Source organism: Oenanthe melanoleuca, chromosome 14 (assembly GCF_029582105.1).
Source record: "Oenanthe melanoleuca isolate GR-GAL-2019-014 chromosome 14, OMel1.0, whole genome shotgun sequence".
Lineage (NCBI taxonomy): Eukaryota > Metazoa > Chordata > Aves > Passeriformes > Muscicapidae > Oenanthe > Oenanthe melanoleuca.
The window spans coordinates 7,363,613-7,383,960 of record NC_079348.1 but is presented as its reverse complement, the minus strand read 5'-3'; the positions used below and the strand labels follow the sequence as shown (position 1 = coordinate 7,383,960).

The window sequence follows — 20,348 nt, the reverse complement described above, 5'->3', positions numbered from 1 at the left end:
CCGTGTCCCTCAGTCTCGGTGTCCCTCAGTCTCGGTGTCCCTCAGTCCCTCGGTGTCTCTCAGTGTCCCTTGGTGTCCCTCGGTCCCTCGGTGTCCCTCAGCCTCAGTGTCCCTCAGTGTCCCTCAGACCCTCGGTGTCTCTCAGTGTCTCTCAGTGTCTCTCGGTGTCCCTCAGTGTCCCTCAGTCCCTCGGTGTCCCTCAGTCCCTCAGTGTCCCTCAGTCTCTCAGTGTCCCTCAGCCCCTCGGTGTCTCTCGGTGTCCTTCGGTGTCCCTCAGTCCCTCAGTGTCCCTCAGTCCCTCGGTGTCCCTCAGCCTCAGTGTCTCTCAATGTCCCTCAGTCCCTCGGTGTCCCTCAGCCTCAGTGTCTCTCGGTGTCCCTCAGTCCCTCGGTGTCCCTCAGCCTCAGTGTCTCTCAGTGTCCCTCAGTCCCTCAGTGTCCCTCGGTGTCCCTCAGCCTCAGTGTCTCTCAGTGTCCCTCAGTGTCTCTCTGTGTCCCTCAGTCCCTCAGTGTCCCTCGGTCCCTCGGTGTCCCTCAGCCTCAGTGTCTCTCAGTGTCCCTCAGTGTCCCTCGGTGTCTCTCGGTGTCCCTCAGCCTCAGTGTCTCTCAGTGTCCCTCAGTGTCCCTCGGTCCCTCAGTGTCTCTCAGTGTCTCTCAGTGTCCCTCAGTCTCAGTGTCCCTCGGTCCCTCGGTGTCCCTCAGCCTCAGTGTCTCTCAGTGTCCCTCGGTCCCTCGGTGTCCCTCAGCCTCAGTGTCTCTCAGTGTCCCTCGGTGTCCCTCGGTGTCCCTCAGCCTCAGTGTCTCTCGGTGTCCCTCAGCCTCAGTGTCTCTCAGTGTCCCTCAGTCCCTCGGTGTCCCTCGGTCCCTCGGTGTCCCTCAGCCTCAGTGTCCCTCAGTCCCTCGGTGTCCCTCAGCCTCAGTGTCTCTCCCGGCCGTGTCCCCGCAGGTCTCTGCCGCACCCCCAGCCGCGTGTCGGGGCTGAGCTCGGCCGGGGCGCTGCCCAGCCCCGCCGGGCCCGGGCTGAGCTGCGAGCTGCAGGACTGTCCCTTCTGCGCCAGCCTCCTGGACGACCCCGACTTCGCGCTCAGCGACTCCGACAGCAACGACTCCGACAGCAACGGCGTCTACGAGTTCACGCAGGACCTGCGGCACGGCGACCACCGGGACCAGCTCCAGCAGCAGCGGGGCAGGAGGAGGAGGAAGAAGAAGAAAGCCAAGGAGAGGAACAAGGTGGTGAAGCTGTGGAAGGCGTTCGGCACCAAACTCAAGAGGATCGTGGAGAGCAAATACTTCAACCGCGGGATCATGATCGCCATCCTCATCAACACCCTGAGCATGGGCATCGAGTACCACGAGCAGGTGAGCGACCTCGGGGTTTGGGGCTCCTGGAGGGGGGTTTGGGGCTCCTGGAGGGGGGTTTGGGGTGATGTGAGGAGCAACAGGGATTTTTGTTGTTGGAAACGGGGCTGAAGATGAGGAGCAGGAGAAGCCTTTGGGGTGTGGGACACCTGGAAGTGCTGCTGGAGTGTGCAGAGCTGAAATGTTGGATGTGTCTGCTCAGTTGGCCAAGAATTATTGATATAAACTTTTTTGATATAAACTTTTTTGATATAAACTTTTTTGATATAAACTTTTTTGACATAAATTTTTCAATATAAGCTTTCTTGATATCAACTTTTTTTTGGAATTTTTGTGGTGGAAATACCTTTGGTCTGATGGTTGTGCTGGAGGTAACCCAGGCAGAAATTTCTTCTTTGGTCTGGACTTCAAATAAGACTTAAACTATCAGGCAATACTAAAAGCAAAAAAGAAAAAGAAATTAGGGCATCCCTGAAGGCTCCAAACCCTTTAATTTGCTCTCACAGGGTGTGAGTAGGATTTTACTGAAGTTTTTGGTGGGAGGGAAGAGGAATGGTGCCGTTCTTCCCAGTGTTGGGATGGCAGGAAGCAGTGCTGGAGCTGAGGGCAGCTTGGGACTGGAGGGAGCTGAGACATGGGAACATCTCCACTTGACCACCCTGGCAAAATTCTGTTCTTCTAGACTTTTCTTTAGTGGAAAAATTGGGGGTTTTCCACTGTTTTCTCGAGGTGTGCTCAGGAATTTATTGTCACATCTGTGTCAGGTGCAGGAAATGCATCCCAACAAAGCCAGGATCTGTTTTTCTGGGATCAAAGGCATCCATTGCTCCCCCAAAACCTTCCCTGCAGGGTCATGACTGGGTCAGGGTTGTTTTTAAAGCTGCTCCTCCTCTCCTCCATGGTGTGTCCATTGGGGAATGAGGAGGAAAGGCAGAGCAGTGTAATCCACCCAGAAGTTCTGCAGCTCCTTCTCCATCATTTCCCAGGATTAAGCACTGCTCAGGACCATGACAAACAACCCTCTGGAGTGCTGCTACTTCATTTTCTCTCTACTTCTGTGCTTTAACCCCTCCCCCCTGTTTTAGGCTGACACTTATTTTCTTTCAAAAAAAAACCCAAAACCCAGGACTCAGCTAAAACCACCTCAGCCACGCAACGACAAATCAGAATTACAGCAAAGTGTCCAAATCCAGCAGGGATTGAGCTGTCTCTGTCAGCTCCCTGTCGAATCCTGCTTCGTTGTTCCACAAGAAGTTCTAAAATTGGGAAATACACCTTGTCAGTGCCTTCTGAATAGGCCTCTCATCCCTCATTTCTGCATGGATACTCCTTTGTCAGGCGGATACAGCTTTGTCAGCCCTTGGATTTTGCTGTGATGGGAGCTGGGGGAAAACCTGAGGCAGGCAGCAGGGAGAAAATCCAGGGATCACATGGAGTGTGTCCCCAATCAGTCCCATAAAGGCAGATTGGGATAATTACAGCCTTGCTGCTAACAAAGGAGAGCTGTTGCTGGCTGCCTTTTATTGGATTTTACCTTGTAAAAGCTTGGCTTTAGGGCATCTCAAAGCCAGTGGCAATAAAGATTCTGAAGCTTTTTTGGCTGAGGAGTGTCAGATTCCTGCCAGCTCTGCTTGCAGGCACTGCCCAATAAAAAGGGAGGAATTTGGAAGTGAAACCTGGAAAAGTTCTTCCACGTGCCTGTGGCACAGGGATAATGAGGCATGGAGTGTCAGAGCCCAGCTTGGTGACACCTCACCCCAGCAGTGTCCCAGGGGCTGAGGCACTATCCAAATCCAAGAAAAAAATGGCTCTGGGCTCACAAATTTTGCACAAAAATTTGTGGGCAAAGTGGGGTGATTTGGGAGCCCCCCTCGTGTGAGAATTGGCTGCAAGGCTCGGGGTGGGGCTGGAGGTGTCTGGGCAAAGTGTCCCAGACCTGCAGGGTGGTGCTGGAGGGGGACTGGCTCCATTTGGGACTATGAGCCTGACAGGAAAAACAGTGGGATCACAGTTTTCTGGGTGCCCAGCATCCCAGAGTATTCCAGGGGGGAAGTTCTGAGCCTCTCCAGGCTGTAAGCAGGTGTGGGTGTTGCCAGTGTTGTCTTCTCCACCCTCCCAAATCCAGAGGCCATTCCCCAAGTTCCAAGGATTTAGGAGCTGCTCTGGGGCTCTCCTTGCTGCCACCAAGCTGTTCCATGTTACTCCAAGAGAAGTTTTTAGGGAATCCAGGGAAGTCTGTGCTCTGTGCCACCTGGGAAAGGCTCTGCTGGGCCCTGAATCCCTGCAAAACACAACCACAGAATCCTGGAATAGTTTGGAATTTTAAAGTTCATCCAGTTCTAACACTTTGCTATGGGCAGGGACACCTTCCACTATCCCAGGTTGCTCCAAGCCCTGTCCAACCTGGCCTTGGATACTTCCAGGGATGGAACATGCACAGCTTTTCTAGGAACCTGTCCCACCAACACTTTCCACCATTGATTCAGAGTGAAAGAGCTTCAGAGCTTCTCTGCTTTTGATTTTGACCATTTGTTTTAGGCCATTGTCTGGTTGTATCAAACTGCAAACAAACCAGAGCAGCAGCCTCAGAGAATCCCATCCCAAAGCTCACTGTCCATAGGGAAATGCCCAATCCCTTTTATCAAATTTATTCATGGCTTCTTGCTTTTGTTTTTCCTAACTTCTCCATAGTCACCCGTGGCTTTGCAGATACATTGACACAGAAAATAGATTTTTATCAGACCTGCTCAGAGCCAAATCATCAGCCCTGTGTGTGTAGGGGAAGGGTGGGGGGTTCTGAATCCATGGGGAGGGAGGTGGAGCAGGGCTGGTGCTGCTGGTATTGCTCCCCTCAGCCTGGGACACGCAGAGCTCTGCAGAGAAGTCTCACGGAGCCCTCTTGAGGCAGTGGAGCATCATTGTCCAGCTCTTGTGGATGAGGGAATCGTGGCTGGAAGGTGCCAGGCTGGAGGCAAAACCCACTAGGCTCTGGGATTTGTATTTTAGGAATCACAGAACATCCTGAGTTTGGAGAGACCCACAGGGATTATCCAGTCCTGCACAGACATCCCAGTAATCCCACCCAGGGCATCCCTGGCAGCACTGACCAAACACTCCTGGAGCTCTGGCAGCCTCGGGAATGTCACCATTCCCAGCACCCTCTGGGGAAGAACCTTTCCCTAAAATCCAACCTCACCCTCCTGTGAGACAGCTCCATCCCAATCCCTGGATGCTGTCACGGGGAGCTGGGATCGGGCGGAGCTGAGCTCCAGACAAAGAGATCCCTGTCCACATCCAAGCCATCCCCAGGACTTCAGTCTGTGGTTTTATGGGAATGTGAAATTCCCACCTGGCTGCTCACCTGGCCAAATGGCACCACCCCCTTTAGAGCATGGAGCTTGGGTGGAGTCATGGAATCAAGGAATGCTTTGGGTTGGAAGGGACTTGAAACATCATCATCATCATCATCTCATTGTCCCTCAGCCACGGGCAGGGACACCTTCCACCATCCCAGGCTGCTCCCAGCCCCATCCAGCCTGGCCTGGGACACTTCCAGGGATCCAGGGACAGCCACAGCTTCCCTGGAATCTGTTCCACCCTCCCAGGAGAGAATCTCTTCCTAACACAGATCCCAAACCATTGCTCCAAACCATGCCATTCCCTCCAGGGGATGCTGTGGGGAGGGTGAGGAGGTGCCAGAGCTGCTCTGCAGAGCTGACCCTGCTTTTCTCACCCTGGTGGCAGGAGGAGATCCAGGCAGCTGCTGATGGGAAGTTTTGGCATTCCAGGCGTTGGGAGCAGTCAGATGCTGCCTGGAGGATCTGACAGGGTTCTGAAGGGTTCACAGCCAGCTCCACCTGGGACATGGCTGGGAATTCAGAGGTTCCAGGGTGCTGTTCATTAGCAGTAGCACAGCTTGGATTTCAAAGGTTAATTGCCTGCTGTGGAGTCCCTGGTTTGTTGGGCTTTTTTCCCCCTCCTGTGCTGTGTTTATTTATTAATTTATTAATTTATCAATCCATCCATCCCCAGCACAACGAGCGCTCCCACGGATGAGGAGAGCCAAGTACAAAGAAGGAGGCGATCCTTGCATTAATCTTCCAGGCAATTTCAGAACATTGGATGAGTTTTGTTCTGCATTCATTGCAGCTGACAACTCTCCAGAGGATCTGAGAATGTGCCATGGCACTGCAGCACTGAGCAGGGAACAGGGCACTCTAAAGGCATCACCTTTGGGATGCTAGGCTGGGATATCTGCCACAGGGATCCTATTCCAGGATGTTCCAAGTGCCTCTCTGCCACAGAAAACCGATTCCTTTTTGCCCCAGAGTAGCATCACTGAGAGCTCTGAGGAAACAATTGCTGCTCCTCCAGCCTGCCTGGATTCCCAGCTCTGTGGTTATCCAGGAGAAGGACAGAGCCCTTCATTTGCCCAGGGGAGGTGCTGGAGTTATCCCTGCAGAGGGAAACGATCCACGAGCCCCCTCTTGGCTTCCCAGAAGAATTCTGAAGGAGCTGTTGATACTTGTAATGATTCCACATAAAAGGCTCCATTTACATCAAATGGCACTAGAAACGTCTTTTTTATATTCTCTCCTCAGCAGAGAAGTACAAATTAGTATTTGTTCCAAGCTATTGCTGTTCAAAGAGCTTTTAATTGCTTTTCTGATCCCTCATCCATGGCGTGTTTCGTTGGGAGCAGCTTGCAGCTGACCTTGAGGGGCACCCAGTGGTCCGTGGCTTGTCAGAGTGAGAGGAGTGTTGGTTTTGAGTAGAACATTTTATTACTCTGGAGTAAAAGTCCTTCTGTGTGAGTGAAGGTAGCACTCGCTTCAGCAGTGACGTCCTGTTCCAGCGTTTGCCAATTTTGGCTTGAAAAATTGGTTTGGCATGGGAAGCTCAGCACTTACTCAGAAAGCAGAGCAGAATTTTTCAGCAGTGTTTGAAGCAAATTGCTGAAATTCCTTTTGAGTTGCGAGTCAATAAAATATTACCCTGAGCTGAGACTCACGCTTTCAGCTGGCAAAACTTGTTCTCTCTTCCAGATTTTTTGCAGGATCCGATTTTAAGGAGTCACACATTGGCAGGATTTGAGGAAAACTGATTCCCCCAGCCCAGCCTGGGGTGTGAAAATCCAGCCCAGTGTGTTGGTGGTTGTTGTATAATTGGTGTGAGACCCACCCTGCCCCCAGGAGTGCTGTGCTTTGTGTCTGGGCTCTGCCAGCTGCATCCCGAGCTCTCCCTTCCCTGCTACCTCTCCAGGGTCCCAGCAGGGAGAGCACAACTCCCTAAGCCTTGGTTGGATCAGTGGAGAACACACCAGTGATGGAAATTCGGCTTTTTCCACAACTTGTGGATAACCTGAATTGTGTCTCCACCTCAGGGAAGGGCTTTTCCTGGGGAACTTTGGGAAGAAATTGATGTTTTCCAACTTTTGTGCCCCAAGATATTTTTATTGCTCATCCAGGCCCTCTTTCTGTCAGCACCAGGTTGGGGATCCCCCCTGAGCAGAGCCAGCAGCAGCTCCCAAGGGGAGATTTCCACCTGGAAGATCCATTCCCACCTGAGGGAATCAGGGATCAGAGGCAGGACAGGAGGAACTGGTGGCAGGGAAAATCCAGGTGTCTGTTGGATCATTGTCATGGATAAACCACAGGGAGCCTCCTCTCTCCCTCTTTTCTCCAATTTAAGGGCTCCTCCCCTGCTCTGTTTTCCTTCTCTTGGGATATTTTTTTTTACTATATAAGGGAAAGAGATCCCAGAGATCCTCCTGTTCCTGGGCTTTGGAGCAGACAGGAGCAGCACCTCAGCAGGGCAGGGCTGAGGTCATAACTCACCCCAGTGCTGGCACCCAGGCAGAGCCAGAGCAGGGGGAGCTTCCAGCCAGAGCTGCTTCCTCTGGATGTGCTCATGAGCCTTGGCAATATCTGGATATTCCCTGGGGAACTGTTTCCCACTGCCTGCAGTGCTTGCTTCCCCTCACTTGTGCCATTGGTGGTTCTCTCTGGTGAGGGATTGGGATTTAAATCCAGGTGACAGCGATAGCTTTCCCTGCTGCCTGCAAAACTGGGGATGTGCTCAGTCCCACAGGACCTTCCAGATGTGCTTTTCCCATCCTGATCCCACACAAACCCCACTCCAAACCCCTGGGGTGGCAGGGGGCTGGCAGCTGGAGGCTCTGCTGGTTGTTTTTCAGCTCAAGGTAAAATAAACCCAGCGGGGTCCAGCCCCCAGAATGGGAGCAGAGTGTTGCTGGCAGCTGCATCCCACCAGGGATGTCTGTAAATCCCATTTATGCAGTGCCTGGTGCTGGCTCTGAGGTGCTCCAGGGTTGGCAAATTGTGGCCACCTTGTGTAGAGGGACACACTGATGGACACAGGGATGGCCAGAGCAGCTTCCACAGCCCCAGAGCAGGGTTTTGTTGAGTTCTGCTGCCAGCCAGATCTGTACTTTTTATCTGGGACTGGGTTTGGGAGAGGAGAGTGGCTTTGAGCAGCAGAGCAAATCGTGTTCCAGCCCCTCTGTGGGATGGTGACAAGGGGAAAGTTCCAGGAACAGCTCTGGTGATCAGGGACCCCAGAGATGTCACCATGCCCCAGGCAGGTCCTTCCTGCACGTGGCAGCAGCTCCCAGGTGCCTCCAGGAAAAGCAGGGAGAGCAGAGAGGGAATTGTGAAAGGCTGAGGTAGAAAAATGTTGGCACCTTGGGAAGCAAGGAGTGGTTTGGATTGACACAGGAGGGCTGGAACTGCTGGTGAAGCATCAGCTGAGGATGTTTCTGCTTCCAGCTTTTGTTCCCTGGGATTTTTTGTTCCCTGAGACAAGAATTGCAATGTGCTCTGTGCCAGCCAGATGTGTCAGGGGGGATTTTAGGAAATATTTCCTCGTTGGAAGAGTGGTTAAACACTGGAAAGGGCTGCCCAGGACAGTGGTGGGGTCACCATCCCTGGAAATGTTGGAAAAATCAGTGGATGTGGCATTTCATGATGTGGTGTTCTGATATCTTGGAAGTCTTTTCCAATTTTAGTGACTTTATTGCAAGTAATGATAAAATTGGGAATGGGAACAGAACCTTGCACCTCTAAAGCAGCTTTAATTTCCTTGTGAAGGCAGGGAAAGAGCAGCCAGGTGTGGATTAAAGATGACAGGGTGACAATGCAGCTCCTTCCCCCATTCCCCACTGCTGCCAGCCCAGCCATGGATTTTCCTCAGGTTTTAGCCAAGATCCTCCACCCAGGACAGCGAGATGTCCCAGAATTATGAATGAAGTTGAAAATATCACCTTGAAAGCTCCTCCTGGGGTTTGTGTTCCAAGATGAGGATGCTTTTTTAGGAGTTGCTGATGTGAAAGGAGCGAGACTCTTGGAAATGAGGGAGGTTTGGCATCCCTGCTCACATTCTTTTTCAAGCTCTATTTTTGTTTGCACTGTCTGGTTTACAGCCCTAAAGACAGCCTGACTCCCAATTTGGGAAAAACGCTGTGCACAGGCCTCAGAGCATCAGTGCAAAGCTTTTTTAGAGCAGGGAGGATGGGCCAGGAGACCACTTTCCCAGGAGTTTTCACTCCTGCCTCATCCCTGTCCAGATTAATATCTGCTCACTCCCTGTCCTTGTCCTCTCCTTGTCCCACTAACAGACAATTCTGAAAGTTGTGACTGTAGTAAAAAAGAAAAAGCAACATCCAAAAAAAAAAAAAAAAAAGAAAAAAAAAGAAAAGGAAAGTAGTTAATTTTACATACTCCAGAGGGAATTGGCTCTGCTGCAGACAGATGGATCCTGTAATTCCCTGTCTCTCCTCATGACTATACATGGATTTGTCTGTGCTTCCCAGTTTTTAGGATTGGGGTGGGATGGGAGGCCAGAGGGTGCTGGCAGCTCCCAGAACTGCACCTGGAGCAGTGCTGGGATCAGCAGCACAAATCCCTTCCTCTCTATTCCCCAGGCACATCAGGCAGGAATTTCTCAGCTCTGAGCAGCCTCAAATCCAATCAATAGCCGGGAATAAATCAAACATCAGGGAGAGAATGAGATAATGGGACAAAATCAGCATTTTCCTTTCATTCCTGAAGGGTTCAGGAGCAAAACATCCACCCTGAGAGCATCCTGGTCACTGCTGCTGGGAGGACAAAGAGTTGAAAGTCGTTTGTGGAAATGATTTTGAGCCAGAGAGGCGGAGAAGAGCGTGGGTTGCTGGGCAATTATCTCCTCACCAGTGACCCGGGTGTGCTGCAGAGCCCTCCCTGGTGCTGAAGGCTCCGGGAGCTGCCAGAGGAGAAATCAGCAGCTCGGAGGGCTCTGGAGCAGGGGCAGAGCTACTGATGTGCTGCTTGTGCTGCTTCTGCTCCTGGCAGCTCCCACTCCTGCGAGTGCCAGAGGGGCTGAACTGCAGAGCAGGGAGTGCCACAAATCCCAGTTTGTGCCAGGCAGTGCCAGAAATCCCAGTTTGTGCTGGGAAGTGCCAGAAATCCCAGTTTGTGCTGGGAACTGGGCTGAGCTGCAGAGCAGGGAGTGCCAGAAATCCCAGTTTGTGTCTCTGAATACCAGAAATCCCAGTTTGTGCTGGGAAGTGCCAGAAATCCCAGTTTGTGCCTCTGCCTGGCACAAACTGGGAATTTCTGGCACTCAGAGGCACAAACTGGGATTTTAAAGGTTTTTTAAAGCTAAACAGTCCAATTAAAAGCTAATACTTATTTATTTATACTTTTGACCCAATAACTAAACTCCTGTGACCTGTAATGCATCACTAACTGTCCAACTAAAATCTACTGCCTGAAATCATGAAAAAGAAGGAAGATGAACACTGGAAAGAGACACCACCCCAAATCCTCCATCTTGTTCCACACCTATTACTATATTGTAAAAACCCCAAACCCTTCACCCTGTGACACCACACACTTCTATTCAACTACACACCAGGGATTTTAACTCCATCACTCCAATTTGGAAGCCTTCTCCAAGTCAAAAGCATTGTTCTCCTGGGGATCAGTGGCAGAAAGCACAGAAAGTGCAAAACTCCCTTCAGGTTTTAGGGTTCCAGCACCTCCTGCAGTGGGGGGATGTTCCTCATCCTTCCTTTCCCAAGAACAGCTTTTCCCTGTTCCTGAGGCTGAGCTGAACCTGGAGAGGGTGATGGACAGGCAGCTCACACTCCCTGACAGGTAATGAGGGAAGGAAACCATGCACTGGATGTTTCCCATCCTTGCACAAATCCTTTTGTATTTCAGAAATTATTTGAAAGCTGTGGATTTCCTCCCACTCCTTTTTTTTTTTTATTTTTTTTTTTCCCTCTTCTCCTTGCTCGTCGGGTTTCATCCATATTTGATTTTTTAAACTCTGACAGGAAACCTGAGTGCTGGATTTATGGCTGCAACTGTCACTTCTCTGCAAACAGGCAGGGAAATGAAGGTTAACAAGTTTGGGCTCAGGGGAAAGCTTGTAAAACAGCCCTGCAGAAGGCTTTGTGTCATCACACCCGCCTGAAGAACAGATCTTTTCCGAGGTTTTCCAGCCCAGGGTTATTTATCATCATCTGCAGTGAATACTTTTCTAATTGTATATCTTTGTTGGAAATTCTTAAAACCCCAAATCTAATTCTTACCCCTTGTTTGATACAGAGGGAAAATGCAGGCTGGGGAACCTGGGGGATTGGTTTGATGGTTAAAAAATCAGAACGGCGCTGGGCAGGCTTGCTGCAGCCATATGTTCAAATCCCAGGGGTGAGCACTCACCAGGAGGCACAGGATGCTCCAGAATGTTTCTGGTGTGTTGTGCAGATGTCCCAGTTCCTGTGGCTGAAGGCAGGGATGCTCTGCCTGTCCCCCAGTGTCCCCTGCCACGCTGGCACTGTCCCCTCACTGCCATGGCTGAAGTGTGATGTCCTGGCTGGGCGATTTTAAGGGAGGTTTGCTGAAATAAGACAAAATAGCTTCTGGCTTTTCTTTAAAGGAGGAATTTGGCCTGGAAAGCATCAAATTACTCAGGAATGGTGTGCTTGGAGTAGAAGGTCTTGTGGCTGTGTGTCTTTAGGGTCACTGCACTCTGGTTTGGGCTGTGTGTGGCTCAAGGGAGTTGTGTCAACAGGACGTGAAGTTTTGGCCGTGTCCATGGATTTTCCATGCCTCAGTCAGAGGAGGCTGAAGGGAAACTCCTCAGGATCTGCAGCTCCATGGGACCAGGGAACAGCTGGAGCTGTGCCAGGGAGGATCAGGTTGGATTTTAGGAAAAGGTTTCTCCCCCAGAGGTGCTGGGCACTGCCCAGACTCCCCAAGGAGTGGTACATCCCCAAGACTGCCAGAGCTCCAGGAGATGCCCAGGCTGGCATTGTTGGGGTGTCTGTGCAGGACTGTATGACCCCTGGGGGTTCTTTCCAACCAGGATATTCATGATTCCATAATTCTGTGAGTGAAGCCAAACTGGGACCAGCCAAACTGGGACCCTGTTCCCTGCAGCTTAGAGGCAGCAGGTGCCCAATTCCCTCCTCACTCCTCTCTCCCATCCTTTGCTGTTCTCCCAAATTTTGCTGTTCCCAGCTCTGCACCCCAAAAGGTTTGGGTTTTTTAACATCTCCATGGAAAACACTTTGGGGTTGTGGAGTGTAGGGCTTGGATTTGAAAAGGAACTCAGGGAATGATTCAGTGGATCAGGTTTTGCAGGAGTCACTCCAACCATTAAAAATTGGGGAAGGAAGCAGTGGAAGCTCTCAAAAGCAGAGACACAACAATCTCCTGCCATGTGAGCTCAGGATGAGGCTTTTATAACACAAACTTTATCTGGAGGTGGTTTGGAGGGAGACAGACTCAGTTCTGACTCTCCTGCAGAAATCTGGATGAACTCCTCACCTGGGAGGAAACTGCAGAGCTGCTTTTTGATGTGCCAGCTACTCCTGCACCTTGTTAACACATCTGTCTCTCAGCGTGACCTCTCTTAAAAGGTTTAAACGCTGATAGATTAATTTGCTTTTGATGTCTGGGCTAATGAAGTGCTGGGCCCCCTCTGCTTCATTTTCTACTTCGTGGATTGAGGCTGAGGAGCAGCCAGGATTGGAGCTGGGCTGAGGGAAAGGTTAATTCAGGGTTGGCTGCCACGAGCTGAGGATGCTTCCCTGGCTCTGCACAACCACCTGAGGCAACTCCTGGCTAGGGCTGAGCTCCAATAAAAGCCATCATTAGGCAGGGAAGGAGGAAATTCCGTGCTGTGCTCAGCTGTGCAGAGGTCAGGGTGCTTTAGCAGCACCAGCAGCCCGTGGTCACCAAGGCAATGACAGCTCATTGCCATGGAAACCCTCGCCACCTCCTCCAGCCTGGCTTTCAGCAAATAATTGCTTGAGATCCGCTGTGGATGCCACAAATAAAATAATTTGGCAGTTTTCAGCATGGTCTGCCTGCTTTGGGAGCCCATGAGGAGGATTTCCATCAGGGCAGGAGTTTTTGGGAGCTTCCTCAGGGGCTCGGTGTTTGCACAGGGTTGGTGGTGGAGCTTTAGTTTATTAAAGCCACCAGGAAGGAGCTGCAATCGGAATTCTCTCACTCCCACTCTCAAATTCAACCTGGTGCTGCCTGTTCCATCCCTGTATGGAGGATTTGGATGAGTTTGGCTTTTTCCTGGGAGCAGAGGTGGCTCCAGGCACTGGGGTTTGGAGCAGCTCTGGTTCTGTGCCTGCTCCTCGTGGCTGTTCCTGCAGGAGCTGCTTCACTTCTGCCACTCGGAGCCATGGCAGGACTGGGAAATAACAGGAAAAAAGACCCACTTGACTGGGGCATGGAAGACAGAAAGTTGCACATTAAATAATCCCAGAATTTGGGGTGGAAGGGACCTTGACAGGGACTTTGTTCCATGGGCAGGGACCTCCCACCACCCCAGGGTGTTTCAAGCCTTGTCCAGCCTGACCTTGGACACTCCCAGGAATCCTGAGGAATCCTTGGGAAGAATCCAGTGAAATCCTTGTTTGCTCATTTCTCAGAGCTGACATCTCCTCCCCAGCTGGATGTGGGATGTGGCAGAGGGGTTGGATCCCTGGGAATCTCAGGATGACTGGAGAGGTGTTGTTACTAATTAGCAGAGGGTAATTAGTGTTCATTAACAGCCCCCTTTGCCCAGCTCCCCAAGGCTGAACTAACGACCCCCAAAACCAAACTCACCCACTCTTGCCTGGGGAAGAGTCTCAGATGTTCCCCAACCTCATAGTAATAGTGAGTTGCAATAATTTTAATCAGTGCTGCTGTTATTAGGGCTAATCCTGCTGAATTTCACTATTTTAGCAGTGATTTGGTGCCGTTATATCAAATTACTAATTTTTATTTTTTCCTGTATAATTTTTGTTCCCATAACAATAAAACCACTGAAATCCAGGGCATATTTGGGGATGAGGCACTCTTCCTGCAAAAGGAATGAGAAAAATCTGATGGAAAGTCACCTCCTCACTTTGAACTCCTGTTTTCCAGACTTTTTAGTTCTTCTCCCAATGTTAGGAATAAATACAGTGTAAAGTCAGCACAGTGATTTCTGGGAATATTGGTGGTGGTTTCATAGAATTTCATTTCATTGGAGGCTGTTTTTTTTATCAAGAGGGTGAAAATGTGGGAGCACTGTGCCATCTCCAGACTCTGAAATCCAGAAATTCTGCCAGGTACAAATCCTGGATAGAATTATGGGATACAAACAGTGATGAGGAGCAGGACTCACTGAGCTCTCCTGCTGCTTTCTGCTCCCTCTTGGGAATTCCAGGCTTTCACTCAGTGCAGTGTCCAGCTGATCCAGCTGTGCTGAAGGGCAGCTCTGCCTTGGAATTCCTTCCTGACCTCTGGTGTCCATCTCTCCACCTTGGAATTCCTTCCCAACCTCTGGTGTCCTTCCCTCCTCTTTGGAATTCCTTCCCAACCTCTGGTGTCCATCTCTCCACCTTGGAATTCCTTCCCAACCTCTGGTGTCCATTCCTCTGCCTGGAATTCCTTTCTCACCTCTGGTGTCCTTCTCTCCACCTTGAAATTCCTTCCCAACCTCTGGTGTCCATCTCTCCACCTTGGAATTCCTTCCTGACCTCTTCCTTGGAATTCCTTTCTGATCTCTGGTGTCCTTCCCTCTGCCTTGGAATTCCTTCCTGACCTTTGGTGTCCTTCCCTCTGCCTTGGAATTCTTTCTTTCCCTCTGCCAGGAATTCCTTCACCTCTGGTGTCCTTCCCTGCCCCAGCTGAACAAGCTGCTCTCGTCTTAGGGAGCAGGAGGGATGTTGGTGCTTGTTGTTGTTGTTATTTTTAAATTCCTCTGGCACAAATGGTCTGCAGCTTCTCCTGAGGGTCATGGAGAGCTCTGCTCCCTGCTGGAGCTGTGCCAGGGGAGGTTTAGGTTGGATTTTAGGGAAAAGTTCTTTCCTGTTGAGAACTGGAGCGGCTCCCCAAGGAATTGGACACCACAGGGATGCGCAGGGAGGGATTTCCGCAGGGCAGGAGCTGGACTCTGATCCTTGTGTGTCCCTCCCAGCTCAGGGCATTCCATGATTCCATAATTCCCGAGCTAAAATGGAGCAGGAGCTCCTGGGGAGAGGCTCATCCCCGGTGCCAGCTGCACATGCTGGAGGCTGCTGGCAGACACAGCCTCTGCTTTTGTACCTTTTTGTCTCTTTGCTTTCCCTTTCTGATCCTGGTGGATGGGCTTTAATTGCTGCTTTAGTCTGGTGCTCGTGGCTAAAAGGAGGGATCAATAATTCACTGGAAAGAACAGCGTGGAGCTCCAAGGTTCCCATCTGCCTGCTTTGGCTGAGGGCTGCAGCACCCTGGGCTCTCACAGCTTTGTGTTTTCCGGGACAGAAAGGAGCTCGGGCTGATTGCTGGGCTTGCTCTGGGTTTGCTGGAAAGGAGAATTTCCCCTGGATTTGTTCTCCTGGCTCTGTTTGATCTGAGCACGGAGGAGCTGCTGCCTGGCTCACAGCTGTGGCTTTGCAGATGATCATTTCCATCCTATTAAACCTTGGGATCTTCAGCAATTTGGGAGCATTTCTCTCTTTGGGGAGCTGCATCAAAATTGGGGCTGTATCAAGTGGTTTATTGGGAGATAAAAGGGCTGGAGATTCCTCCAGCTGTGCCCCACTGGATGTCCTTGAACTTCATCAGCCTGAGGAAAACCTGAGTTATGCACCCGAGGAATGACTTGGATCCTAAGATCCCAAGGGATCTTTTTGATCCAGTGTCACAAAAATCACAATAAATAGAGCTCAGCTCAGCTGCTCCATCCTCAGGCTCTAAGGCAGGATCAAGTGTTCCCATGTCAGGGTGCTCAGAGCTTTTCTGGCACTGAGAGGGTGAACACCCCTGGTTAATGGGGATTAACTGGAATTGGGATTGTTCAGCCTGGAGAAGAGGATTTGGTTTGAGTGAATTGTGGCCTTTTAGTGCCTGAAGGGAATCTGCCAGAAAGATGGAGAGAGACTTTTTACAAGGGCCTGAAGTGCCAGGAGGGGGAGAATGGCTTCAAACTGACAAGAGGGCAGGGATGGATGGAATATTGGGAAGGAATTCCTCCCTGGGAGGGTGGGGCACATGCTGCCCAGAGAAGCTGTGGCTGTCCCTGGATCCCTGGAAGTGTCCAAGGCCAGGTTGGAAATTGGGGTTTGGAGCATCCTGGGACAGTGGAAGCTGTCCCAGGAAGGTGGCACTGGATGAGCTTTGAGGTCCCTTCAAGCCAAACCACTCTGGGATTCAATTTCCCAAAGGAAAACCCATGAAGAACTCCGTGTGCCCAGACGAGATACACCCCCAGCTTTTCTCCTGCTGCCCTCCAACATTTTAATTTCCCCCTTCTATTCTAAAACCCTTGAACCTTTTAAAATCTCTCCCAATATTCTCCCATCTCTTCACATCCCACTTGGGCACTCAGAGGTCGGGTCCAGCCGCTGGCTCCCATTTTTTTCTGTCAAGAATTGCCCTCTCCTTGAACTCATTTCCCTCTCCAGCCACTCCAGCTCCTCTCCCTGGGCTGCACAGATGACTAAGCCAAGGTCTTTTTCAAGCACAGACCAAACACATCCCCATCCTTCCCCCCAGCAGCAGCCCCTGCTGTGTTCCCCTGATGTATTTCATCTCCCCATGCCCGTGGATCACCAAAGTGCATTTTTCAAAGGGACTCTCCAGAAAACTCTGTTAGCAGGGGATGAGTAATGGCTTGACAAACCAGATTTAAGTGGCCCCTTCTGAATCATCTTGGCAGTAATAGGGGGAGTGTGTCCATTTTTTGATTAAATATTTCCAGTGCCATTAACTCGGCCGAAGTAAACAGCTTCTGTTGGGTTTGCCTGCTAATGACAACCCAAAGGTCTTTGATCCCGGTGTTTCAGAGAGCCAGGAGCTGGATAAAGATCATGGAATCCTCACTAAAGTGTCATCAAAGAGCTGGGAAATGGTTCTTTAGTCTCTCTGTGTGCCACCTTCAGTGGATTTGGTGCCATCTGTGATGGGTGCTCAGAACCTGTGGGCAGCTCTGGGGTGTGGCTGGAGGGCTTTTCTCAGAAAAATCCATAATTAGCCTTCATTTCTTGTGCAGATTCCTTCAGGCAGGGTCTCTGTTGTTCCTTTTTGACTGCAAAGGGCTGTAGCATAACCCATGGGTGCATCCCAGTCTTAAATATTCCAGCTCTTCATATCCCAGGACTCTGTTCACACCTAAAAGTAAAAGGTAGAGCCTCGTTCTTCTTTCTAATTAATGAGATTTGAGATATCTTCAGCCTGAATATAAAAATAGATGTATTAATATATTTTTATAAGGACCATAAATCAGTAGGGATGCTGCATTATATTTAAAAAATTAATTTTTTTGTGGTTAACCAGCCAAACAAAGCTGATTTCAGGGACTGTGCTGATGATTTTGGGGCCATTAATTATCGAGTTCAGCACAGAGCGTGGTCAAGAGCAGCTTTGCAGTGAGCAGGATCTGTGTGGATAGAATTCCTTGTGTGAATGCCATTTTTTTTATGGCGAGGGAGAAGCCAAATTTCTTGGATGAGAATCAGGCCAGACCCTGCTCTGAGTGTCCCACAGATCCACTGGTGCTCCTCAGCATATGGATGGGAATGATTCAGGCTGGATGAATTCCCTGGATTTTGGCCAGAGGCTTTTAAAGGAGCTAAGGCCATGCAGGGTGGGACAGCAGAGGAGAGAAACCTGCTCCTATTTCCAGGGAAAACATCCAGTACCAGCTTCTGGAATTTTGGGGAGAGGCCAGAGCATCTCCTGGTGGATCCTCCTGAGGGTGATCCCTGCAGCCAGCACAGGGGACTCTCTGGCCTCAGCACATCCAAATTCCCCTTTTCCCTCTTTTTCCTGACAGTGGGACCAGTGTGCAGAGTCCAGTTTTCCAGCTGCTCCTGGGACTTTGCTGGAGCCATCCTCTGCTTATTTGAAGAGCTGGCTCCTTCCTGCTGTGCTTGCTTATTTAATAACTGAACCTGAGCACTTCTGGCCTGCTCTGGGGCATTGCTTTAGAGGGTTTGGGTGGGTTTTTCTCATTTTAGGGCTTATTTTTGAGCCATCTGTCGCTCCAAGTGATCCTCCATCCGGATATAATCCAGCTGATTGCCCTGCTTTTCCAAACAGTTCTGCTGATAACATTTCAGACTGCCCAGGTCCCGTCCTCCAGAGGCTGGAGGAGGCAGCACTTGATCTAATCCTGCTTGGCATTTATGTCACTGGAAATGAAATTGCATTTTGCTGAATGAAACTGAGAAATGGGAAAGTAATACTGCAAATATGTTCTGCCACGTGGGACCCCCTGCCTGGGAAGCTTCTGGAGGAAGTTGATTATCCCAGAGAACAAACTCTGCTCTGGGGCTCTTCCTGCAGGAATGGGAGATGTGGGATTCTTCTGGAGACAACACCCCCAGCCTGGAGACAGAATCCTGGGGTGGGTTGGGTTGGAAGGGGCCTTAAAGCTCATCCAGTGCCATCCCCAGGGTCACCTTCCACCATCCCAGGCTGCTCTAACCTGGCCTTGGACACTTCCAGGGATCCAGGGGCAGCCACAGCTTCTCTGGGAATTCTATGCCAGGGCCTCACAGGGAGCAATTCCTTCCCAATAACCAAACCTGAGCTTGAAGGACTGGCACAAAAATCTTGGGGAGTGCCTGAATTTGGAATCTGGTCGCTGCAGGGGAAGCTGAACTCTGCTGGGTTTGGGTTTTAGTTCTTCCTCCAACCCCCAATGTCCCGCTGGCAGCTCCAGGAAGGAGCAGAGTTTTGCATCTGGGTATAGAATCATTAACCATGGAGCAGAGAGTTAAGAGGAATTCTGCAGAGCATTAGGAGATCAAGCAGGTCAATTGAAAGGAGGAAAAATTACCATCAGTTATCTTCAATTAAATTGTTATCGCTCCACATGAAGGATCCCATTTAGAGGGAGGCATAAAACCTGAGAGAGGAGGTGACTGAGAGAATAAATTCCCCATTTTTCATTGCAAACCCAGAGAGGGAACATCCATCAGCAGGCACAAGGAGGAGATCTCTTTTTCCTTCTGTTTCCAGCCTACTTTGAAGCAGAGCCCATTTGGAAATCTCTCAGTGAACTTTTTTTTTTTTTCAGTGGAAAGCACAAACTCCTTGAAGCCACAACTTTTAGGAGAGGCTTTAATAACAGAGAAACCCTTCTTGAGCAGGACTTGTGCTCCTGAGAGGTTGTGGTTGTGTCTGGCTGTGAAATTTGGGGCAGTGGCACCCCAAATAGCAAATATCTCAGTTTCCAGGGCTGGGATATCCTGGTTCAAGTCCCTGATCCCTTTCCAAGGCCAGAGAGCAGAAATAACTTTGAACTGTGCTCATGAGCCTGGGAAAACACCACCCAAAACCCTTTTTTTTAAAGGAAGTTCTATCACAAAAAGGAAGGCAATTCCTGTGGTCTAGATGGACTAAACCAGTCTTGTTGACTGGTGATTTTCAGACACGAAGAGTCCAATCTTGTAGTAAATAAACTTCAGCCAAATGGTTTACACGGGAGATATTTTCAGATGCAGGAGTTGAAAAGCCCACTTGTATTATTTCTGAGGTTTTTTTGAGTTTGATTTTTGAAAGGCAGGGAATGCAGAGGAGGAAGCAGCCAGGTCTTCAATTGCTTGGGGGCTTCTGCTTGTTTGCTTTGCTGGGTTGTTTACTTACCTCAGAAATATCAGAATTGCTCAGTTTGATCTTTGACAAGCAAAAAAGGAGAGAAAAATAAAGGTCAAAATGGAGCCTTCATCTTTGCTGGGGTGTCACTTACATCCCCTGACAGCTCTGCTTCCTCTGGCTCCTGAAAATCCCTGGAAAAGGAGATTGTCCCAGCGTGCTCCAGAGGAGTGGGAATGACAGAGCTGGAAATGAAACCCAGCAGAGTGCAGAGTGCAGGGCAGCCTGTCCCTTCTGTGTGTAACTGAGCTTTGGGAGATGTCACAGCTTCCTTCCTTCCTTGTTTTTTTTCCTGGGAATGCTCAGATTTTTCCCTGTAAGGCTGAGGAGGCCCTGGCACAGATTCCCAGAGAAGCTGTGGATTTTTGGAAGTGTCCCAGGTTGGACAGGCCTTGGAGCAACCTGGGATAGTGGAAGGTGTCCCTAGGTGGGACTGGCTGGTCCCTAAAGTCCCTGGATTCCTTCTCTCTCTGCATTCTCTGTGGGTTTTAATTCCTTGACTGCAGACAGGTGAACTCTAAACCTGCTAATTGGAGAATTATAATTGCCCAAAAATGAGGCGAGGGGAGGAAACACAGAATGCCTGGGAGGCAGACAGGGATTGACAGATCATTATTGTGCCTGGTCAGAGCCTCTGAGGGCTGAAGTGCAACATCTAAAGCAGAAAAGCCAACATAAACAAGTGCTGCAAGCCCCATTGACAGCTTTAGGCTCGGGACTAAGAGAGAAAAAACAAGCCAAGTGCAAAGGATGTTTATGAGACTCAATGTTCTGGGTTTGTTTACTGCTCCTCGGGGCTCTGCCACTCTCAGCTCTGAAAAGTTGAGCTGCTTTGGAGGGGGATTTCTGA

The 20,348-nt window shown here is 50.2% G+C and overlaps 1 protein-coding gene across 1 annotated transcript in view; it reads left to right on the top strand.

Annotated features, from left to right (window-relative positions):
* The window catches only part of CACNA1H (calcium voltage-gated channel subunit alpha1 H), a 113,576-nt gene that overhangs the window by 37,176 nt on the left and 56,052 nt on the right, over nt 1-20,348 (top strand). The window contains exon 8 of the mRNA XM_056503497.1: nt 946-1,358. Coding sequence (XP_056359472.1) covers nt 946-1,358 — 413 coding nt within the window. The remainder of the gene's footprint in view (nt 1-945; nt 1,359-20,348) is intronic.